The 21421-nt window shown below is 43.7% G+C and overlaps 1 protein-coding gene across 1 annotated transcript in view; it reads right to left on the reverse strand.

Moving 5' to 3' along the window:
• LOC137434346 (cytochrome P450 2F2-like) overlaps nucleotides 1–21421 on the reverse strand; it is a 122220-nt gene that overhangs the window by 58772 nt on the left and 42027 nt on the right. Inside the window, exon 6 of the mRNA XM_078785437.1 lies at nucleotides 9656–9806. Coding sequence (XP_078641563.1) covers nucleotides 9656–9806 — 151 coding nt within the window. The remainder of the gene's footprint in view (nucleotides 1–9655; nucleotides 9807–21421) is intronic.

The raw sequence follows: 21421 nt of genomic DNA on the forward strand, positions 1-21421 counted from the left end.
TCTCTGTTCTTTTCACCCTATCTTTTGCTCAAGGTCATCTGCCAGCATCCTGGAAATCAGCTAACATTACCGCTTTACATTAAAAAGGTGCAAAAACAGATCCTTGCAACTACAGACCAATCAGCCTGCTCCCAATTATCAGCAAAGTCATGGAATCCATCATTGCTTCGGATATGAAATCTTTCCTCTTCTCCAATGGCTTGATCTCTGATCATCAATTTGGTTTCAGACCAGGTCACTCTACTCTGGACATGCTGCTTCTGCTGTCTCAACAATGGATGGAGGTCCTCAATGCCAAACAGGAAATCAGAGCTGTCTCCCTTGACATATCAAGGGCCTTTGATACGGTCTGGCACCCAGCTCTGCTCACCAAACTCTCCTCCTATGGTATCCATGGAAATCTCCATGCATGGCTTGCGGACTTCCTCTCTGGTCGTAGTCAACGTGTGGCCCTGAATGGATTTCTCTCATCTCCCCTTCCTGTTCAGGCTGGAGTTCCCCAAGGAAGTGTGCTGGGCCCTGTGCTTTTTCTGGTCTTTATCAATGATCTCTCTGACTCTCTGGAAAATCCTCTCTATCTCTTTGCTGATGACTCTCTGCCGCTCCATTCCTCTTCCGTCAGATCGGCAGTCTGCAGCCTCCTCACTCTCTGAAGACCTGGACAAAATCACAGACTGGTCAAACAAGTGGAACATGTCTTTCAATCCTGCCAAATCTCACTCTCTTACTATGTCTCTCCGAAAAGATCGACTAGACAACCCTCCCATCTACTTTCTCAACAATCCTCTCCAAGAAGTTCTGTCACTCAAGCTTTTGGGTCTCACTATCTGCCATGATCTTTCTTGGGAAAACCACATTTCCAAGCTGGCCTCCAAAGCCAGTCGCCGACTGGGCATCCTCCGTCGTGCGAAGTCCTTCCTCGGCACACCTGAGCTCCTCACCACTTACAAGGCTTTCATCCGCAGCTCAATGGAATACTGTTCTCCCCTATGGGCTGGTGCTCCTGCCTCACACCTGGCTCGGCTTCACGCTGTTGAATCCAAAGCTTTCAAAATCATTGGAATCTCCCGCGATGAAGCTATCTCTGAGGGCCTTTCACTCACTCACCGCAGGCAGGTAGGTGGTCTTTCTGTCTTCTACCGACTCCTCTCCGGCCTTGCTCCCCCAGCTCTCTCTGTGCTCTGTCCCCCAAATATTCCTACAGGTCGCACAAGATCTGCCAGCAACCCTCTGATGGTTAAACTGCCGAAATCTCGGCTCTCTGCTCACCTTCACTCTTTCATTCCTCTTTTCTCCCGCCTGTGGAACAAACTCCCACACTCCCTTCAATCCCTCTCCTCCCTACAGGTCTTTAAAACAGCTGTTCACCACCATCTCTTATCTTCCCCCATCCATAACCTTGATCTTTTCTACCCCCACTAATTCACCCCAGATCCACCTTGTTTGAAATTCCAACTTATTTCCTGGAAATCCTGGCAGTGTCCATATGTTTTTTTTTTTTTTGTTTTTTTTTTGTATACAAGATCGAGGCTCGTGAAAGAGCGAAAATTAATCACACAGAAAGACAAACAGACACATAAAACAAATAACATCGGGAGCGGTAGACAAGATGGGGAGAGAGGGGGAAGGACACAAACACAACATTTGAGAGCAGGGACCGAGAGACATGGAGACATCGAGAGATCTGTGGGAGGGAGAGGGCTTTGGGGGGGAGGCATGTGAAGGGGGGAGGCATGTGAAGGGGGGGAGGCATGTGAAGGGGGGGGGGATGGGACCCCCCCCCCTTTATACCTCTCCCACCCCCCCCCCCTTCACATGCCTCCCCCCCTTCACATGCCTCCCCCCCTTCACATGCCTCCCCCCCAAAGCCCTCTCCCTCCCACAGATCTCTCGATGTCTCCATGTCTCTCGGTCCCTGCTCTCAAATGTTGTGTTTGTGTCCTTCCCCCTCTCTCCCCATCTTGTCTACCGCTCCCGATGTTATTTGTTTTATGTGTCTGTTTGTCTTTCTGTGTGATTAATGTTCGCTCTTTCACGAGCCTCGATCTTGTATACAAAAAAAAAAAAAAAAAAAAAAAGCGACGGATTTGTAAGGTGTAGTGTAATGTGTAGATTTTTGTAAATATGGGGTAAGGGCAAGGGTAGAGTAGGTAACAGGGGGGGTGACGTACGGTAGGGACGAGCTTTTCTCTGCCCAGTCTCCAAACGCACCTCGCCTTGCATTGCCTTGTTTGATGTGTACCCTTGCGACCTTACCCCTCGCTCACCTGTCTTCTTCCCTCCCCTCCCCCCTTGTCTCCCACCCGAGGACTGTGCGCCACTGGGCGCCGAGGCGAGCGTGCGGGAGTCCGCCATTGTGTGCCCGAAACTCCCGCAACCAGCTGTCTGCATCGATGCACCACTTATGGACCACATGTCTGTGGCTGAGCACCACTGATGGACCCCATGGGTTGGGGCGTGGCCCCTCTGCTGGAACCGGCCATGATGGCCCGAGACCTTGCTGCGGACTTTGGCCACAGGGCACCTATGCCCCACAGGTGAACCACCCCTAGTTGGCCCTGTGGGCCATAAATAAAAAATGGACATGGTTGTGCACTTTTATTATGTCCAAATAGGCCGCCAGTAAGAAGAACAAGAAAGACAACATCTGGAAGAGTATTAGCCAGCAGAGGGAGCCGAAGAGGAAGACCAGCACCAGGGTTTGTTGGTTTATTTTTATTATGAACTGTGGTGACTGTGCACCGATTGGTGCTTAATGGTGTCTTGGTGCTTTCTGGTGCGTCGATGCAGCACAGGCTGTCTCCCCCCCCCCCCCCCCCCCCCCCAAAAGAACAATCACAGGTCCTGGGTTAGTTTTGTAAATACCAGTAGAGTAACTGTAAATAATGCTCCCCCATCGTTCATGTTGTAGTTTGAAGACAATTCAGCAATTCGGTTAGCTGTGGGCGTGAGTCTGTTAGGCAGGGTGCAATGGAGCAGCGGGACATATTTATTTATGTTTTAAAACTGTCACACTCAGGGTCAGGTTAAATGTAGAGGGAACTACACCTACGTGCCACACTAAAGGTAAAAGTTTAATAGGCCCGGGCTATGCCTAAGAGGAGGAGGGTGCAGTGTTATGGATTTGAGAATTGTGTTTTTTTTGTGTTGTTGTAAAATATCACCCTCCTTCCTCCATTTGTTGTGTATAAAGGTCAAAGGTTGTTCCCGTTAGTTATTCCATATACCACACGTAGCCAATCATAGATTTCCTCCTTGTTCAGTAGTTATCTCCTTATTATGTGTATTAGATTAAGGCTGTGTCTTCCATTAATTGATACTCCATTGCACCGAAGTCAAATAAGCTAGGTCCCCTTCCGTTTTCATCCCAGCGGTGCGAGTGGTTTTCCATCGCCGCAAGACTCCATTAGCCACGAGGTAATCTCGGAGAAGAAGGGGGAGGAGCCAAATCACAGGCGTTGGCCGCCCATCGTCATCAAAAGGGTGGAGCCAGCGAGCCCTGACCAGCCACCCAGGGCTGGGGAAATACCATCACGGGCGTGGCGCGGGTTGATCTAAAAGCGCGTTATAAAAGCGCCCGCGCAAGCATTTTGAGAGAGAGGCGGCGGATGTGGCAGATGCGTGACAAGAGCAGTCCACCAGAGTTCAGTTCAGAGGAGGAGAGAGGGAGTTTTGGAAAGGAAAGAGCATAGCCAAGGAGCACAAGGCGAATGAGAATCGGCACGCCCTGCTCGCGGTGCCAACCAGCACTCGAAGGAACAGCAAGTGCGGGCACGCGAACCTCGACGTCCCGCGGTCCTCGGATCTCCCTGTCGCCCGTTCTGTGAACCAGAGTGCGAGGAGCCGGAGCTGTCACCTCCAGCTCTGCCGGTTGCACGGACCTGACCCTTCCTCTCCCTCCAGCATTCGTTCCTGCCATTCAATCCTTCTGTGTACGTGAGTTTGTTCTGTGTGTCTTGTCCTGGGGTATAAGTTAAGCCTGTTTAGTTAAGCTAGAGTTTCACTGTGTCCTTCTGGTCCGTCCCTCTTTCTACTTTATTTTATTATCCTTCCTACTTCCTTGGTTGCTTTTGGTTGTAAATAGTAGTAATAAATAATAGTCGCATTTCCAACCTTTTGCCTTCGTCTTCCTCTTCTTCACATCCGTCGTCTTTGTCTTTTCCCCATTGAAAACCTGTGGCACGATTTGGCCAACGTTCAAGGATCGGGTTTAGTCCTTGGTAATAGTTCGTGCCGCGGTTGCTAAAACCACTCGGCAATTAACATCTGTCCGCGGTACGAACGGGGCTGTGCCACCGGCCTTTCCGGAGGTCGCTGTACAGCGTCAGGGACCACGTCGGTCAGTCATAAACGAGGGGACTAATCCCCCCTCGATAAGGGGAACCGAGGCTGACGTTGGGTTCCGTAACAATATTTGTCTTATCACTTATACATATATATTTATCTTATCACTTATACTTATATATTTATGTTATCACTTATACTTATATATTTATCTTATCACTTATATATTTATCTTATCACTTGTACTTATATATTTATCTTATCACTTATATATTTATCTTATCACTTATATTTATCTTAACACTTATACCCATAAGGCACACTATCAATTCCATTTTCCAAAATAAACCTCTTATCATGAAAAGCTCCTCATGCCTTCTTATTCACCTCCTCTGTATATAATTGATGCTTATAACTTCTTATCGTATTTATTTTTCTATACTCTTCTTTCTTTAAAGTTAAACAATTATAATAATTTTCAAAGTTTATTGTTTCTTTAATAACATTTTTCTTTATTCCTTTCAACTTTTTATCACTCTTTTCAATATTATTATCAATATATTTATAAGCATAAGCCTTAGACCTCAATCCTATAAATTCACTCATTACCTTACCCCCCAATTCATCCTTAAACTTTCCAATAACCTTTTTATTCTTTGAAGAAAACAACTTATCACCCGGCTTGTAATTACTTGTGTCGTATATATCAATATCATCAATCATATCTGAATAAACATCTTCTGTATCAATTTTCAAAATAAAACTATCTGTGTCCATATAAAGTAAATTAACATCATTTTGATATTTCTTCCTTAAGTTCTGTTGAGAAGCATGGTTGAAATCACGATCTAGTGGATTCATCTAGTGATGGCATGGAGCTCACAAAAGAATGGGTTATGAGAATGGTCAATCATTAGTACTGTACGTTTTATCACAATAGATATGTTATGATATTGTGATATGATTAATGATATGAGTGAGATGTAGTAGTGAACCTCAAAATGGAGGAAAAACACAAATTTTATGAACTATTGAGCGAGCTGTTCCGTAGTTTAAAATAAAAACGTGATGTTACGTGCACCAACATCATACACTTTTGATAACTCGGGACATCTACATACCGGTGTCATTTGTATTCACTAGTTAAAGTGGAAATATGAAATTTGTAAAATTTGATGATAAAACTAGGTTATTTTTTTCCCCTTGTAAAAATAATAAAAATAAAAGTGGAGCATCCAGTAAAAGTATGTTCAAGTGAACTTTGTGCTGTGAAAAGAATGTCGAGTTAATGGAACTGTTTTGTTTGATCAATTTTGTTCGATTTGTGTTCAAATGATCAATTTTTATCACAATTCATGATAAAAAAAGATGAAGGGATGCTCCAATTAATGGAATGAAATGTGAATCTTGAACCAGAAGGAAAACTTGGCCTCACTGAAGGAAGAGTGGAATTATGTGATTTATAGTATTTTTAATGAGTGGTGTGGATATTTTATAAGGTGGATAAAAAGGGAAGGAAACAGTGCCCCTGGGGGCATACACCTGTTACATATTCATACACCTGTTACATAGGTATACACATAAGAATCTGCTATCTGTCCTTTGAATATGTGGATTGTTACGGATGAGAAGTACAATAATATGGTAATCATTGTTGATATGTCACGAAATTATTTCTAGGATTATCGGTTATTTTAGGTCTAATGGGATTAATGTGTATGTCAGGAACATTTTGAAAAGAAATATGGATATATGGCATTACTAAAAAACCAAGCAATTGGGAGTTCTTGGGTTAATGGGATATAAATATATGCAACTACAAGTTGATGGATTAATAAAATTTTAGTTCTGGATGATACTTAAACTATGAACAAAGTTGGCAATATACAGGGAATGTTTTCTTTGATGTACATCTCTACTGTACCAGTTTACCAGGATTTTCACTTCGGACTTTGATTTAGGATTTTGTTGTGTATCTTGCAATGTGCTTTTTCGTGATTTGCAGTATGTTCTTCTTGGTTTGATAAGGGTTATTGTTTCTTGCTGTGCACTTCTTGTGAACAAAAAGTGATATCCTCCTCGGGAAATAAAATTTGTGATCCTTCTTCTGACAAAAGGTTTTGGACATTGAATTCTTGATTCATCAATTACATAATGTCCAAAATTCCACAACAGCGCTATTTTGGCTACAAACATACCCACGTACAAACTACACGACAACTACATTATACTATGGTAAGACATGACGCTCATCAGAAAAAACGATGTCATCGATACTGAGGTCTTAATTTTCGAGTATTTCAGAAAAGTGATTACAAGATTCCTACTATCTATACTGTGATCATTTTCTTGCATTGCCTGGAAAAGCAGGATTTTATATGGAAAAGGCTCAATGCCTTCCACTGATGTGTGAATGATTCCTGTTAAAGCTGAGACTATTCTTATTGATTCACGTAGAATTCCCTCCATATGTCTCTGTACAGCTTCAATAGTCTCTGGAGCACGAGCACTAACATGCTATCCTGTACAACCCCAATTCAATTTTTGGAATGATCAGTATCTTTCATCCCTCACACTAATGCCTTTATTGCTTCATAAGCAGGTACACGATATGCTGGGAATATTCTCTGAAATTATCTCTGTACTTTCTTTGATGACTTTGTTTCAATGTACGTGTCATAAATAAAGATGTGCTGCTTGATGGTAAATTGCCCCATTATTTATAAAACATGTAAAACAAGAGGAAACAAGAAAGAGCAATCAGAGATTGCAAACCCTCGCCAGGATGTATTTTCCGTGGTTTTTAAGGCTTTTGTGTTAAAACAAATAATGCGGCCGAACCACGTGAACGATGACGTCATCATTTTTTTTCTAAACTAATTTATTCCCAGATTATGCTCCAGAAATTTCATCTTGATCGGATAATGTTTTGTACTTGTCCCATTATGATGTCATAATGGAGGTACTTATGACATCATCATTAACATATTTTATTCCCCATGGAGAGTTCTTTACAATGAGCCATGTCTCAATTTTTTCTATTCAGCGCTTTCGGAGATGATAGAGGTGCAAAGTTTTTCGGTTTTTCCAAGATGAAGGCCGAACCACGTGACCGATGACGTCATCCTTTTTTTTCTCCACCAGTTTATGCTGACATGGCGCTCAAGAAATTTCATCTTGATAGGATGAAGTTTTGTACTTGTCGAATTATGACGTCATAATGGAGGCACCTCGGACATCATTATTAACATATTTTATTCCCCATGGAGAGTTCTTTGCAATGAGCCATGTCTCAATTTCTTCTATCAAGCGCTTTTGGAGATATAGAGGTGCAAAGTTTTTCGATTTTTCCAGGATGGCGGCCGAACCACGTGACCTATGACGCCATAATTATCATAAAACAATTCTACAGGTGGAGTTGCACCTATGGTGAAAATTTCCTGTCAATCAGACCAACGGTTGCAGAGAAAATCATATTTATTCTGTGCGGACAAACAAACAAACAAACAAACAGATGAAAAATCACTCATAGAGCGACACTCGGCAAAACAGGACAAAGTGGAACGGCACTCAGTAGAGCATCCTTTTAACCTCAAAAATAGTTGATGGTTGAATTCAGTTGGCTGATATGAAAATCCTATTCAAATTTCAAGTCAATCGGATGAAAATTGAGGCTTTTAGAAATTAGAAAAAAGCAGTTGACCTTGGGCGTATGTTGACCTTTTGGCCGATGGTGATCTCAAAAATAGTTGGTGGTTGAATTCAGTTTGCTGATATGTAAATCCCATTCAAATTTCAAGTGAATCGGATGAAAATTGAGGATTTTAGAAATTTAAAAAAAAGTGGTTGACCTTTGGCCTACGTTGACCTTTTGGCCTATGCTGATATCAAAAATAGTTGGTGGTTGAGTTCAGTAAGCCGATATGTAAATCCTATTCAAATTTCAAGTCAATCGGATGAAAATTGAGGATTTTAGAAATTTGAAAAAGGTGGTTGACCTTTGGCCTATATTGACCTTATGGCCTAAGCTAATCTCAAAAATAGTTGGTGGTTGAATTCGGTTTGCCGATATCTAAATCCTCTTCAAATTTCAAGTCAATCGGATGAAAATTGAGGATTTTAGAAATTAAAAAAAAGTGGTTGAACTTTGGCCTACGTTGACCTTTTGGCAAACACTGATCTCAAAAATAGTTGGTGGTTGAATTCAGTAAGCCGATATGTAAATCCTATTCAAATTTCAAGTCAATCGGATGAAAATTGAGGATTTTAGAAATTTGAAAAATAGTGGTTGACCTTTGGCCTATGTTGACCTTTTGGCCCATGTTGATCTCAAAAATAGTTGGTGGTTGAATTCATTTCGCCGATATGTAAATCCTGTTCAAATTTCAAGTCAATCGGATGAAAATTGAGAATTTTAGAAATTTGAAAAAGGTGGTTGACCTTTGGCCTATGTTGACCTTTTGACCTTTTGACCCCAAAAATATATAGAATTTTGACGGACCACGAACTCTACCATTTGGTAAAGTTTCGTGAAGATCAGTTTAAAATTGTGACCTGTAGGCAATTATAAGTGAGCAGACACACACACACACACACACACACACACACACACACACACACAAACAAAGAAACACACACACACACACAAACCGGAGTGATCAATATACTTGCAAAAAAATTTTTTTTTTTTTGCCAAGTAACAAACGGTCCCAAATGCAATAGCCTCTCCTCTGGCGAGGGTAACTAGAACGGTACTCGGTAGAGAGCATACCTCCAAAGAGCTGAACAGTTTACGTTTTGTATTCCATTGATAGGCCAGACCTGGATTTGGACCTGAACCGAAACATAATCAGCTTGTTCTGTCCTAAGTCATCCAAAACATTTTGAAATATCATGTTATTTATCATTTTTGGCCCTATCACTCAATGGTGAAAAATCACTTGAGGAATTAAAAAAATTCCCTGATCTGGATCAGGATTCGAATATTCACCAAATATCTCATCATTTCATCCTTGTCGCACACCAAATCTGTCCACATAATTTCGTCCGAATCAGTCCACACATTTTTGAGATATCCTGTTCACAGACAGACAGACAGACAGGCAGACAAACAGACAGGCGTGGTAACAAAAGAGTTTTGGTCACTGCTCACAGGCAATGGAAGGAAATGTGAAAATTTTCCACAAACCTATTACCAAGAACCATATTACTGTACTTTGACCAAATATTACTCTATTTTATGGTCCACCCTGTATTTTGCACTGGCATCCCAAAGAAAAAGTTGGTCTAAGTGGTACGATTTCCCAGTTTCAAGTTCTTGATCATTACATTGCTTGGGGTCTGCAATAAAGCAAAGATGTCAGCCTCTTACCCTGCACATCCGGGTGCTTGATCATGATGAGCGATGCGCAGCGTAATGTTGTCGAAGTCGTTTCACTGCCAGCCACAAACAGAGATCGTGTGGCGAATGTCATGTGGTCATCGGTAAATACCTTTTCACCTGCTTCTGACATGTTCTTCTCCTGAGGCAAAGGGAAATTTCATCCAAACAGAAGTTACTGAGAAACCGTAGAAAACATTCCATGCAAGAGATTGGCTAATGTTTTCAGGTCCATTACAAATAAAATATCCCCCCATTAAGGATTCTTATCACGCTGTGAGGCAAGTTTACAATTTCCTTTTGTAACTACTGTACTTACATTTTTGTTGAATGGAATCACACTTGCGACTGTGGCTCGAGTAGATTTGAAATTGAAAAATAAAAAGAAATCTAAATAGAGCTTTCAGAATAGTTATTTACAGCTCTTTGCTTAAAAAGGTAATCATAGTTGTTTGTGGTTTATAATTGTTAATATTGTGGAATGTTGAGGCAAATCCCGTGAAGGTCGAGGCAAATACTGAGAATGTCGAGGCAAATACCGCAAATGTAGAGGCAAAATCCATGAATGACGAGGCAAAACCCGCAAATGTCGAGGCAAATCCTGCGAATGTCGAGGCAAATCCCGTGAATGTCGAGGCAAATCCCGTGAATGTCGAGGCAAATCAGGTGAAGGTCGAGGCAAATCCCGTGAATGTCGAGGCAAATCCCGAGAATGTCGAGGCAAATCCCACAAATGTCGAGGCAAATCCCACAAATGTCGAGGCAAATCCCGCGCATGTCGAGGCAAATCCCACGCATGTCGAGGCAAATCCCGCGCATGTTGAGGCAAATCCCACGCATGTCGAGGCAAATCCCACGAATGTCGAGGCAAATCCCGTGAATGTCGAGGCAAATGGCACGAATGTCGAGGCAAATCCCGTGAATGCAATGCAATGTGAATGCAATTTTTTTTACTGTATAAACGGCGGGATATCACGTGAAGCTATTCATAGTGTGATTGATGGGATATCTCGAAGCTCGCTTGGCTGTGAAAGCCATGAAAACGCGAGGCACAGCACCACAAATGTAGAAGCAGGTCCTGATCGTGGCTCGTAGATGTTTTTTTTGTGTATGTTCAGCTGCTTTGTGCGTGGCTGGTGAAAGATGGGTTTTATAAAGATGTCATGCTCCCGGCTCGTGCATATTTTTTTTGTACCCGCGAAAAACTGCGAAATCGCGGGGCATATGGCTGTGAATAGAAAAGCAGGTCGCAATTTATCAACCGCGAATATGCAGAACCCGCAAATAGCAGGGTCCAACTGTATTGTGTTAAATATATTTGATAATTTAAGTTCAACAATTTTGTTTAATTTCCCCTTTTTTATTATTATTTATTTTTAATGTTAATATTATTTGTTTGTCTCTCTGTTTATTTGTCCGTACAGAACGTAAGCATGTGTATTAATTACATTAGACCCATATATATATTTAGAGCCCCAGAGACCCCTAAGATCTTTTAAAACCCCAAAAGACACTTTATCACCCTAAGACCCCAAAGACCCCTGAGACCCCTAAAACCCTTCAACACCCTTAAATGCTCATGTCCCTTTATAACAATGACACCCCTTTGACCCTTTCTAACCCGAAGACCTTTCAAGACCCCTAAGACCCATCAATCACCACCCCCAAGACCCTCTAGAACCCCTAAAACTCTTTAGACCCCTAAGATCATTCAGACCATTAAGGCCCTTAAGACCACTAAGCCACTAAGATCTTTTACCCTCAAACCCTTTAAGACCCATTTGACCCCAAAGATGTCTCAAAGCTGTCTCCCTTGACATTTCACGTGCCTTCGATACGGTCTGGCACCCTGCTCTGCTCACCAAACTCTCCTCCTTTGGTATCCATGGAAATCTCCACGCATGGCTGGTGGACTTCCTCTCTGGTCGTAGTCAACGTGTGGCCCTGAATGGGTTTCTCTCATCTCCTCTTCCTGTTCAGGCTGGAGTTCCCCAAGGTAGTGTTCTGGGCCGTGTGCTTTTTCTGGTCTTCATCAATGATCTCTCTGACTCTCTTGAAAATCCTCTCTATCTCTTTGCTGACGACTCTACTCTCTGTCGCTCCACTCCTCATCCCTCAGATCGGCAGTCTGCAGCCTCCTCACTCTCTGCAGACCTGGACAAAATCACAGACTGGGCAAACAAGTGGAACATGTCTTTCAATCCTGATAAATCTCACACTCTTACGATGTCTCTCCGATAAGACCGAATAGACAACCCTCCCATCCACTTTCTGAATAATCCTCTCCAAGAAGTTCTGTCACTCAAGCTTTTGGGTCTCACTATTTGCCATGATCTTTCCTGGGAAAAGCACATTTCAAATCTGGCCTCCAAAGCCAGTCGCCGACTGGGCATCCTCCGTCGTGCGAAGTCCTTCCTTGGCACACCTGAGCTCCTCACCACATACAAGGCTTTCATCCGCAGCTCTATGGAATACTGCTCTCCCCTCTGGTCTGGTGCTCCTGCCTCACACCTAGCTCGTCTTCACGCTGTTGAAACCAAAGCGTTCAGAATCATTGGAATCTCCCGCGATGAAGCTAACTCCAAGGGCCTTTCACTCACTCACCGCAGACAGGTTGGTGGTCTTTCCGTCTTCTACCGACTCCTCTCTGGCCTTGCCCCCCCCAGCTCTCTCTGGGCTCTGTCCCCCAAATATTCCTACAGGTCGCACAAGATCTGCCTGCAACCCTCTTATGGTTAAACTGCCAAAATCAAGACTTTCCGCTCACCTTCACTCCTTCATTCCTCTTTCCTCCCGCCTCTGGAACAAACTCCCTCACTCTCTTCAATCCCACTCCACCCTCCAGGTCTTTAAAACAGCTGTTCACCACCATCTCTTATCCTCCCCCATCCAAAACCTTGATCTTTTCTACCCCCGCTAATTTCGGTCCCCTTGTGTTTTATACCTCCCCCCCCCCCTTCCCATGCCTCCTCCCCCCAAGCCCTCTCCCTCCCACATTTCTCCTTGCTCTCAAATGTTGTGGTTGTGTGCTTCCCCTTCTCTCCCCATTTTGTCTTCCGCTCCCTCTTTTTGTATATTTTGTTTGTCTGGTTGATTTGTTTGTGAAAAAAATGTTAGCTCTTTCACGAGCCTCGATTCAGTATACAAAAAAAACAAAAACAAAAAAATCAAAAAAAACAACCTGTTAGACCCTTTGGAACCCAAAGACCCCTCAGAACCCTAAGATCCTTGAAGACCCTTTATACCCCTCAAACCTTTCAGACCCATAAGACCCTTCAGACCACGACGACCCTTTACCCTCAGACCCTTCAAGACCCGTGAAGACTCATTTGACCCCTAAGACGTTTCAGATGCATTAGACCCTTTGGAACCTGAAGACCCTTTAGACCCTTAAGACTCTTTAGTACCTGAAGACCTTTGAGAGCCCCAAGATCCTTCAAGACCCCTAAATCCCATTAATACCCTGCAAGACCCCCCAATACCATGTAGACCCCGTTACACCATTTAGAAGGAAGAAGTTGAGATTGGATAAGTAATGACCGAATGTATCAGAATGTAGACAGAGTCAGTCAGTTTGTACATAGAGTCAGTCAGTTTGTCGATAGAGTCATTCAGTTTGTAGATAGAGTCAGTCAGTTTGTAGATAGAGTCAGTCAGTTTGTTGATAGAGTCATTCAGTTTGTAGATAGAGTCAGTCAGTTTGTAGATAGTCAGTTAGATTGTGGATAGAGTCAGTCAGTTTGTAGATAGAGTCAGTCAGTTTGTAGATAGAGTCAGTCAGTTTGAAGATAGAGTCAGTCAGTTTGTCGATAGAGTCAGTCAGTTTGTAGCTAGAGTCATTCAGTTTGTAGATAGAGTCATTCAGTTTGTAGATAGAGTCAGTCAGTTTGTAGATAGAGTCAGTCAGTTTGTAGATAGAGTCAGTCAGTTTGTAGATAGAGTCAGTCAGTTTGTAGATAGAGTCAGTCAGTTTGTGGATAAAGTCAGTCAGTTTGTAGATAGAGTCAGTCAGTTTGTAGATAGAGTCAGTCAGTTTGTAGATAGAGTCAGTCAGTTTGTAGATAGAGTCAGTCAGTTTGTAGATAGAGTCAGTCAGTTTGTAGATAGAGTCAGTCAGTTTGTAGATAGAGTCAGTCAGTTTGTAGATAGAGTCAGTCAGTTTGTAGATAGAGTCAGTCAGTTTGTAGATAGAGTCAGTCAGTTTGTATATGGAGTCAGTCAGTTTGTAGATAGAGTCAGTCAGTTTGTAGATAGAGTCAGTCAGTTTGTATATGGAGTCAGTCAGTTTGTAGATAGAGTCAGTCAGTTTGTAGATAAAGTCAGTCAGTTTGTAGATAGAGTCAGTCAGTTTGTAGATAGTCAGTCAGTTTGTAGATGGAGTCAGTCAGTTTGTAAATAGAGTCAGTCAGTCTGTAGATGGAGTCAGTCAGTTTGTAGATAGAGTCAGTCAGTTTGTAGATAAAGTCAGTCAGTTTGTAGATAGAGTCAGTCAGTTTGTAGATAGTCAGTCAGTTTGTAGATAGAGTCAGTCAGTTTGTAGATAGAGTCAGTCAGTTTGTAGATAGAGTCAGTCAGTTTGTAAATAGAGTCAGTCAGTTTGTAGATAGAGTCAGTCAGTTTGTAGACAGAGTCAGTCAGTTTGTAGACAGAGTCAGTCAGTTTGTAGATAAAGTCAGTCACTTTGTCGATAGAGTGAGTCAGTTTGTCGATAGAGTGAGTCAGTTTGTCGATAGAGTCAGTCAGTTTGTAGATAGAGTCAGTCAGTTTGTAGATAGAGTCAGTCAGTTTGTCGATAGAGTCAGTCAGTTTGTAGATAGAGTCATTGAGTTTGAAGATAGAGTGAGTCAGTTTGTAGATAGAGTGAGTCAGTTTGTAGATAGAGTGAGTCAGTTTGTAGATAGAGTCAGTCAGTTTGTAGATAGTCAGTCAGTTTGTAGATAGAGTCAGTCAGTTTGTAGATAGAGTCAGTCAGTTTGTAGATAGAGTCAGTCAGTCTGTAGATAGAGTCAGTCAGTTTGTAGATAGAGTCAGTCAGTTTGTAGATAGAGTCAGTCAGTTTGTAGATAGAGTCAGTCAGTTTGTAGATAGAGTCATTCAGTTTGTAGATAGAGTCAGTCAGTTTGTAGATAGAGTCATTCAGTTTGTAGATAGAGTCAGTCAGTTTGTAGATAGAGTGAGTCAGTTTGTAGATAGAGTCAGTCAGTTTGTAGATAGAGTCAGTCAGTTTGTAGATAGAGTCAGTCAGTTTGTCGATAGAGTCAGTCAGTTTGTAGATAGAGTCAGTCAGTTTGTAGATAGAGTCAGTCAGTTTGTAGATAGAATGAGTCAGTTTGTAGATAGATTGAGTCAGTTTGTAGATAGAGTCATTCAGTTTGTAGATAGAGTCATTCAGTTTGTAGATAGAGTCAGTCAGTTTGTAGATAGAGTCAGTCAGTTTGTAGATATAATCAGTCAGTTTGTAAATAGAGTCAGTCAGTTTGTAGATAGTCAGTCAGTTTGTAGATAGAGTCAGTCAGTTTGTAGATAGAGTCAGTCAGTTTGGAGATAGAGTCCATCAGTTTGTCGATAGAGTCAGTCAGTTTGCAGATAGAGTCAGTCAGTTTGTAGATAGAGTCAGTCAGTTTGTAGATAGAATGAGTCAGTTTGTAGATAGATTGAGTCAGTTTGTAGATAGAGTCAGTCAGTTTGTAGATGGAGTGAGTCAGTTTGTAGATAGAGTCAGTCAGTTTGTAGATAGAGTCAGTCAGTTTGTAGATAGAGTCAGTCAGTTTGTAGATAGAGTAATTCAGTTTGTAGATAGAGTCATTCAGTTTGTAAATAGTCAGTCAGTTTGTAGATAGAGTCATTCAGTTTGTAAATAGTCAGTCAGTTTGTAGATAGAGTCAGTCAGTTTGTAGATAGAGTCAGTCAGTTTGTAGATAGAGTCAGTCAGTTTGTAGATAGAGTCAGTCAGTTTGTAGATAGAGTCAGTCAGTTTGTAGATAGAGTCAGTCAGTTTGTAGATAGAGTCAGTCAGTTTGTAGATAGAGTAATTCAGTTTGTAGATAGAGTCATTCAGTTTGTAAATAGTCAGTCAGTTTGTAGATAGAGTCATTCAGTTTGTAAATAGTCAGTCAGTTTGTAGATAGAGTCAGTCAGTTTGTAGATAGAGTCAGTCAGTTTGTAGATAGAGTCAGTCAGTTTGTAGATAGAGTCAGTCAGTTTGTAGATAGAGTAATTCAGTTTGTAGATAGAGTCATTCAGTTTGTAAATAGTCAGTCAGTTTGTAGATAGAGTCATTCAGTTTGTAAATAGTCAGTCAGTTTGTAGATAGAGTCAGTCAGTTTGTAGATAGAGTCAGTCAGTTTGTAGATAGAGTCAGTCAGTTTGTAGATAGAGTCAGTCAGTTTGTCGATAGAGTCAGTCAATTTGTAGATAGAGTCAGTCAGTTTGTAGGTAGAGTCAGTCAGTTTGTAGATGGAACTAGTCAGTTTGTAGATAGAGTCAGTCAGTTTGTAGATAGAGTAAGTCCGTTTGTAGATAGAGTCAATCAGTTTGTAGATAGAGTCAGTCAGTTTGGAGATAGAGTCAGTCAGTTTGTCGATAGAGTCAGTCAGTTTGTAGATAGAGTCAGTCAGTTTGTAGATAGAGTGAGTCAGTTTGTAGATAGAGTCAGTCAGTTTGTAAATAGAGTCAGTCAGTTTGTAGATAGAGTGACTCAGTTTGTATATAGAGTCAGTCCGTTTGTAGATAGAGTCAGTCAGTTTGTAGATAGAGTCAGTCAGTTTGTGAGTGAGTGCTAACCAGTCAGAGCTGTGGATGGTTCGCTGAGGTGTTGGTTTGAGTGAGGAGTAATAGGTGACTGCATGTGCTCATCAAATGTACTTCCTGTCCTCACCTGCAAGGCATTCCTTGCCATTAACGTGCACTGCACAATCTTCTGCCTTCAGTCATCACCAGGTTAACCCAATCCTTACCTCTGCATTCTATTATCTGTCCTTGCTTATAGTTTACTTTGCATTGTCACCGCATCCTTGACTTGCAGCAACAGCTTTGGACTTAGGTTCTGTTAATTGTTTCTTAGGTTCACGTTAATCGTTAAGTTGTTGTCTATTTCGTGTTTGGTGAAAGGGCTCCATTGAGTTTGTGCCCAAGGAGTTCATAAATTATTTATTAACACAGAGAACGTTTCATTATTAAAATCAGTATGTCGTGGAGATCTCTTTCTCGCCGGTGTGTACCCCGGTTTGGAATAGGTACACCGTATCCCTGCGTGTCGTAAGAGGCGACTTAAAGGGCTGGCGTCAGGAAGGGCATCCGGCCATAAAAACATTGCCTCAAAAAGAGAACCATGACAATTACAACTAGATATGGGCAGGGTACAGCCCGAAGTACCCCGTGGGGGACCCCACTCCCTCTCGTCAAAACTCAAGGTGGGGAACCCGATCGAAGCAAGGGTGGAAATCACTCCATTTATGACTACGAAACGTCTGATGCCCGACGTGGAGATCGGTTTCTGAGGTTTGGGACATGGAATGTAGGGACAATAACAGGGAGATCAGGAGAAGTGATGGAAGTATTGGTCAGAAGAAGAGTGGACCAATGTTGTGTGCAGGAGACGAGATGGAAGGGAAGTGGTGTGAGAATGGTGAAGGGTAGGCAGGGACAGAAATACAAGTTTGTGTGGCAAGGGTGCCCAGAAGGCGTGAATGGTGTTGGTGTCCTGTTTTCTGAGGAGTTTGTAGACAGTGTGGTGAGTGTGACGAGAGTCAGTGAAAGGTTGATGATGGTGAAAATGATGATTGGAAAGCTCTTGGTGAACGTCATCTCGGGATATGCTCCGCAGGTTGGTCGGAGCGATGAAGAGAAGGACAAGTTCTGGTGTGCGATAGAGAAGCTGATGGAAAACGTGAAAGATAAGGAAGTTGTTGTGGTAGGAGGAGACCTAAATGGACATGTGGGAAGGAGTATGGACGGTTTTGAGGGAGTTCATGGGGGTTACGGATATGGTGTGAGAAATGGAGAAGGTGAAAGGATTTTGGAGTTTGTTGATGGAGCTGATTTGTTGATTTGTAATACTCAGTTTTTTTTTTTTTTTTTTTTTTTTTTTTTGTATACAAGATCGAGGCTCGTGAAAGAGCGAACATAAATCACACAGAAAGACAAACCGACACATAAAACATATAACATCGGGAGCGGTAGACAAGATGGGGAGAGAGGGGGAAGGACACAAACACAACATTTGAGAGCAGGGACCGAGAGACATGGAGACATCGAGAGATCTGAGAGAGGGCGAGGGCTTTGGGGGGGGGGCATGGGAAGGGGGCGGTGGGAGAGGTATAAAACATATGGACACTGCCAGGACTTCCAGGAAAGAAGTTGGAATTTCAAACAAGGTGGATCTGGGGTGAATTAGCGGGGGTAGAAAAGATCAAGGTTTTGGATGGGGGAAGATAAGAGATGGTGGTGAACAGCTGTTTTAAAGACCTGGAGGGAGGAGTGGGATTGAAGGGAGTGAGGGAGTTTGTTCCAGAGGCGGGAGAAAAGAGGAATGAAAGAGTGAAGGTGAGCAGAGAGCCGAGATTTCGGCAGTTTAACCATCAGAGGGTTGCTGGCAGATCTTGTGCGACCTGTAGGAATATTTGGGGGACAGAGCACAGAGAGAGCTGGGGGTGCAAGGCCGGAGAGGAGTCGGTAGAAGACAGAAAGACCACCTACCTGCCTGCGGTGAGTGAGTGAAAGGCCCTCAGAGATAGCTTCATCGCGGGAGATTCCAATAATTCTGAAAGCTTTGGTTTCAACAGCGTGAAGCCGAGCTAGGTGTGAGGCAGGAGCACCGGCCCATAGGGGAGAACAGTATTCCATTGAGCTGCGGATGAAAGCCTTGTATGTGGTGAGGAGCTCAGGTGTGCCGAGGAAGGACTTCGCATGACGGAGGATGCCCAGTCGGCGACTGGCTTTGGAGGCCAGCTTGGAAATGTGGTTTTCCCAAGAAAGATCATGGCAGATAGTGAGACCCAAAATCTTGAGCGACAGAACTTCTTGGAGAGGATTGTTGAGAAAGTAGATGGGAGGGTTGTCCAGTCGATCTTTTCGGAGAGACATAGTAAGAGTGTGAGATTTGTCAGGATTGAAAGACATGTTCCACTTGTTTGACCAGTCTGTGATTTTGTCCAGGTCTTCAGAGAGTGAAGAGGCAGCAGACTGCCGATCTGAGGGAAGAGGAATGGAGCGGCAGAGAGTGGAGTCATCAGCAAAGAGATAGAGAGGATTTTCGAGAGAGTCAGAGAGATCATTGATGAAGACCAGAAAAAGCACGGGGCCCAGAACACTGCCTTGGGGAACTCCAGCCTGAACAGGAAGAGGAGATGAGAGAAACCCATTCAGGGCCACACGTTGACGACGACTAGAGAGGAAGTCCGCCAGCCATGCGTGGAGATTTCCATGGATACCAAAGGAGGAGAGTTTGGTGAGCAGAGCGGGGTGCCAGACCGTGTCGAAGGCACGTGATATGTCGAGGGAGACAGCTCTAATCTCCTGTTTGGCATTGAGGACCTCCATCCATTGTTGAGACAGCAGAAGCAGCATGTCCAGAGTAGAGTGACCTGGTCTGAAACCAAATTGATGATCAGAGATCAAGCCATTGGAGAAGAGGAAAGATTTCATATCCGAAGCAATGATGGATTCCATGACTTTGCTGATAATTGGGAGAAGGCTGATTGGTCTATAGTTGCTAGGATCTGTTTTTGCACCTTTTTTGTGCAAAGCGGTGATGTTGGCTGATTTCCAAGCAGATGGCAGTTGACCTTGAGCAAAAGAGAGGGTGAAGAGAACAGAGAGAGGGTGAGATAGAGCAGCAGAGCAGGATTTTAGGACCCGTGGGCTGATGCCATCGGGTCCAGTTGCAGAATCAGAGTCGAGGGTTGACAGAAACTTTTCCACCTTTTCAGGAGGAAAGGACACGGAGTCCAGGAGCAGCAGGGTACGACTGGGTATGGTGGGTACAGAGAGGGATGGGTTTGGGACACAAGATTTAGAGGCAAACACAGAGTTGAGGCATTCAGCTTTTTCACGTGCGGAGTCAGCTGTGTAGCCGTTTGAGGTAAGGGAGGGGATGGAGGGGGAACAAACACCAGAAACGGATTTGACCAGACGCCACCAGGATTTGGAAGAGGGAGACAGATAAGAGAGTTCGGTCTTGAGAACGGAGAGATATTGTTTCCTGGCTCTCCTGAGGGTGGACACACACTTGTTTCGGGCTTTGTGAAAGGAAATGAGATTTCCTTCCGTTGGATTTGCTTTCCAGGAGACGAAGGCAAGTTGTTTCTGGGCAACAGCCTCACCACAAGATTCCGTGTACCATGGACGGGAGGAAGGGTATGACAACTGAAGACGAGATGGGATAAATCTGTGCATGAGAGAGAGCAATTTACTTTGGAAGAATTCCCAGGATGAGTTGATGTCAGAGGTGGTAGAGATGGGAGACCAGTCCAGATGATTGATGGCTACTTGAAGACCGTGCCAGTTGGCCTGAGTGAAATGCCAGACTCGTCGACGCTGAGCAGGCTCCCTGATGATGGTCAGAGAGATGTCCACTTTAACAAGGACATGATCAGATGATCCGATCGGAGCAGAAGAAGAGCAGCAGACATTTTCAGGGAAGTTAGTCATAACCAAGTCCAGAAGAGAAGATGTTCCGTTGACTGAGATCCGGGTCGGGAAATTGACAGATTGTGTCAGTCCCAGTGAGTCGCAGAAGTCCTTTGCTGAAGAGCCATGGCTGGTGAGAGAGGTACCCACACCCAGCCAACTGGCATGGTGACAATTGAAATCACCACATATGAGGAAGAGAGAGTTGGGATGAGTAGATAGAAGTTGGTCCATATCATCAGACAGCGAGATGTAGATGGAGTCATCACTGTTTGGTGGACGGTACAACACACATATGAACAAGAGGTGGGAGCGAAGGGGAAGCCGTAGCCAGAGGTATTCCTGGGGGTGAGGTGGAGAGAGTGCAGTGCAGGGCGAGTGAGGAAGAGAGTTTTTGATAAAGATAGCAACCCCGCCTCCAGGACGAGGCTCAGGTCTATCATACCGGAGGAGGGAGTAGCCCGGGAGAGATACTATGGAATCAGAGACATCATAAAGGAGGAAAGTTTCTGTTAAGCAGATCACGTCTGGTTTGACAGAAGCAACCTGTATGGAGAGATCAGTTAAGTTTGAACGAAGGCCCCGGATGTTTGAGGTCCATACCGTTAATGAAGAGGAAGGGGGAGCATCAGATACAGAACAGTGGGGAGGAGGGGTAGGGTAAGATGTGGAAGAGGTGGAAGAGATAGGGAGAGCTGTTGAAGGTGTGTCAGAGATTTCAGAATAGCTCGGAGAAAGGGAAGGATGGGGCGGACAAAAGGTTTGATGGTGATTGGGTGAGCCACAATGAGGTGTTATTTGAGGAGGGGGAAGAGCGAGGCAGAAGGTTGGGGGAGATGGAGGTGAGAGTTTGAAGGGGGAAGAAGCGGGGAGGACGCTTTGAGGAGGGGGAGTGAGAGGGGGGAAATTGAGAAGCAATGAGGGTGGGGAGATTTGAAGGGGAGGGGTGAGGGGGGAGTTTGGGAGGGAAGGGACAAGGGGAGGGATTTGAAAGGGATGGGATATGGGGGAGATTTGGAGGGGAGGGGTGAGGCAGGAGTCTAGGAGGGGAGGGGCGAGGGGGCGTCTTGGCGGGGAGGGGTGAGGGGGTAGTTTAGGAGGGAGGGGGCAAGGGGGGAGATTTGAAAG

Source organism: Myxine glutinosa, chromosome 10, assembly GCF_964187855.1.
Source record: "Myxine glutinosa chromosome 10, kmMyxGlut1.1, whole genome shotgun sequence".
Classification (NCBI taxonomy): Eukaryota; Metazoa; Chordata; class Myxini; order Myxiniformes; family Myxinidae; genus Myxine; species Myxine glutinosa.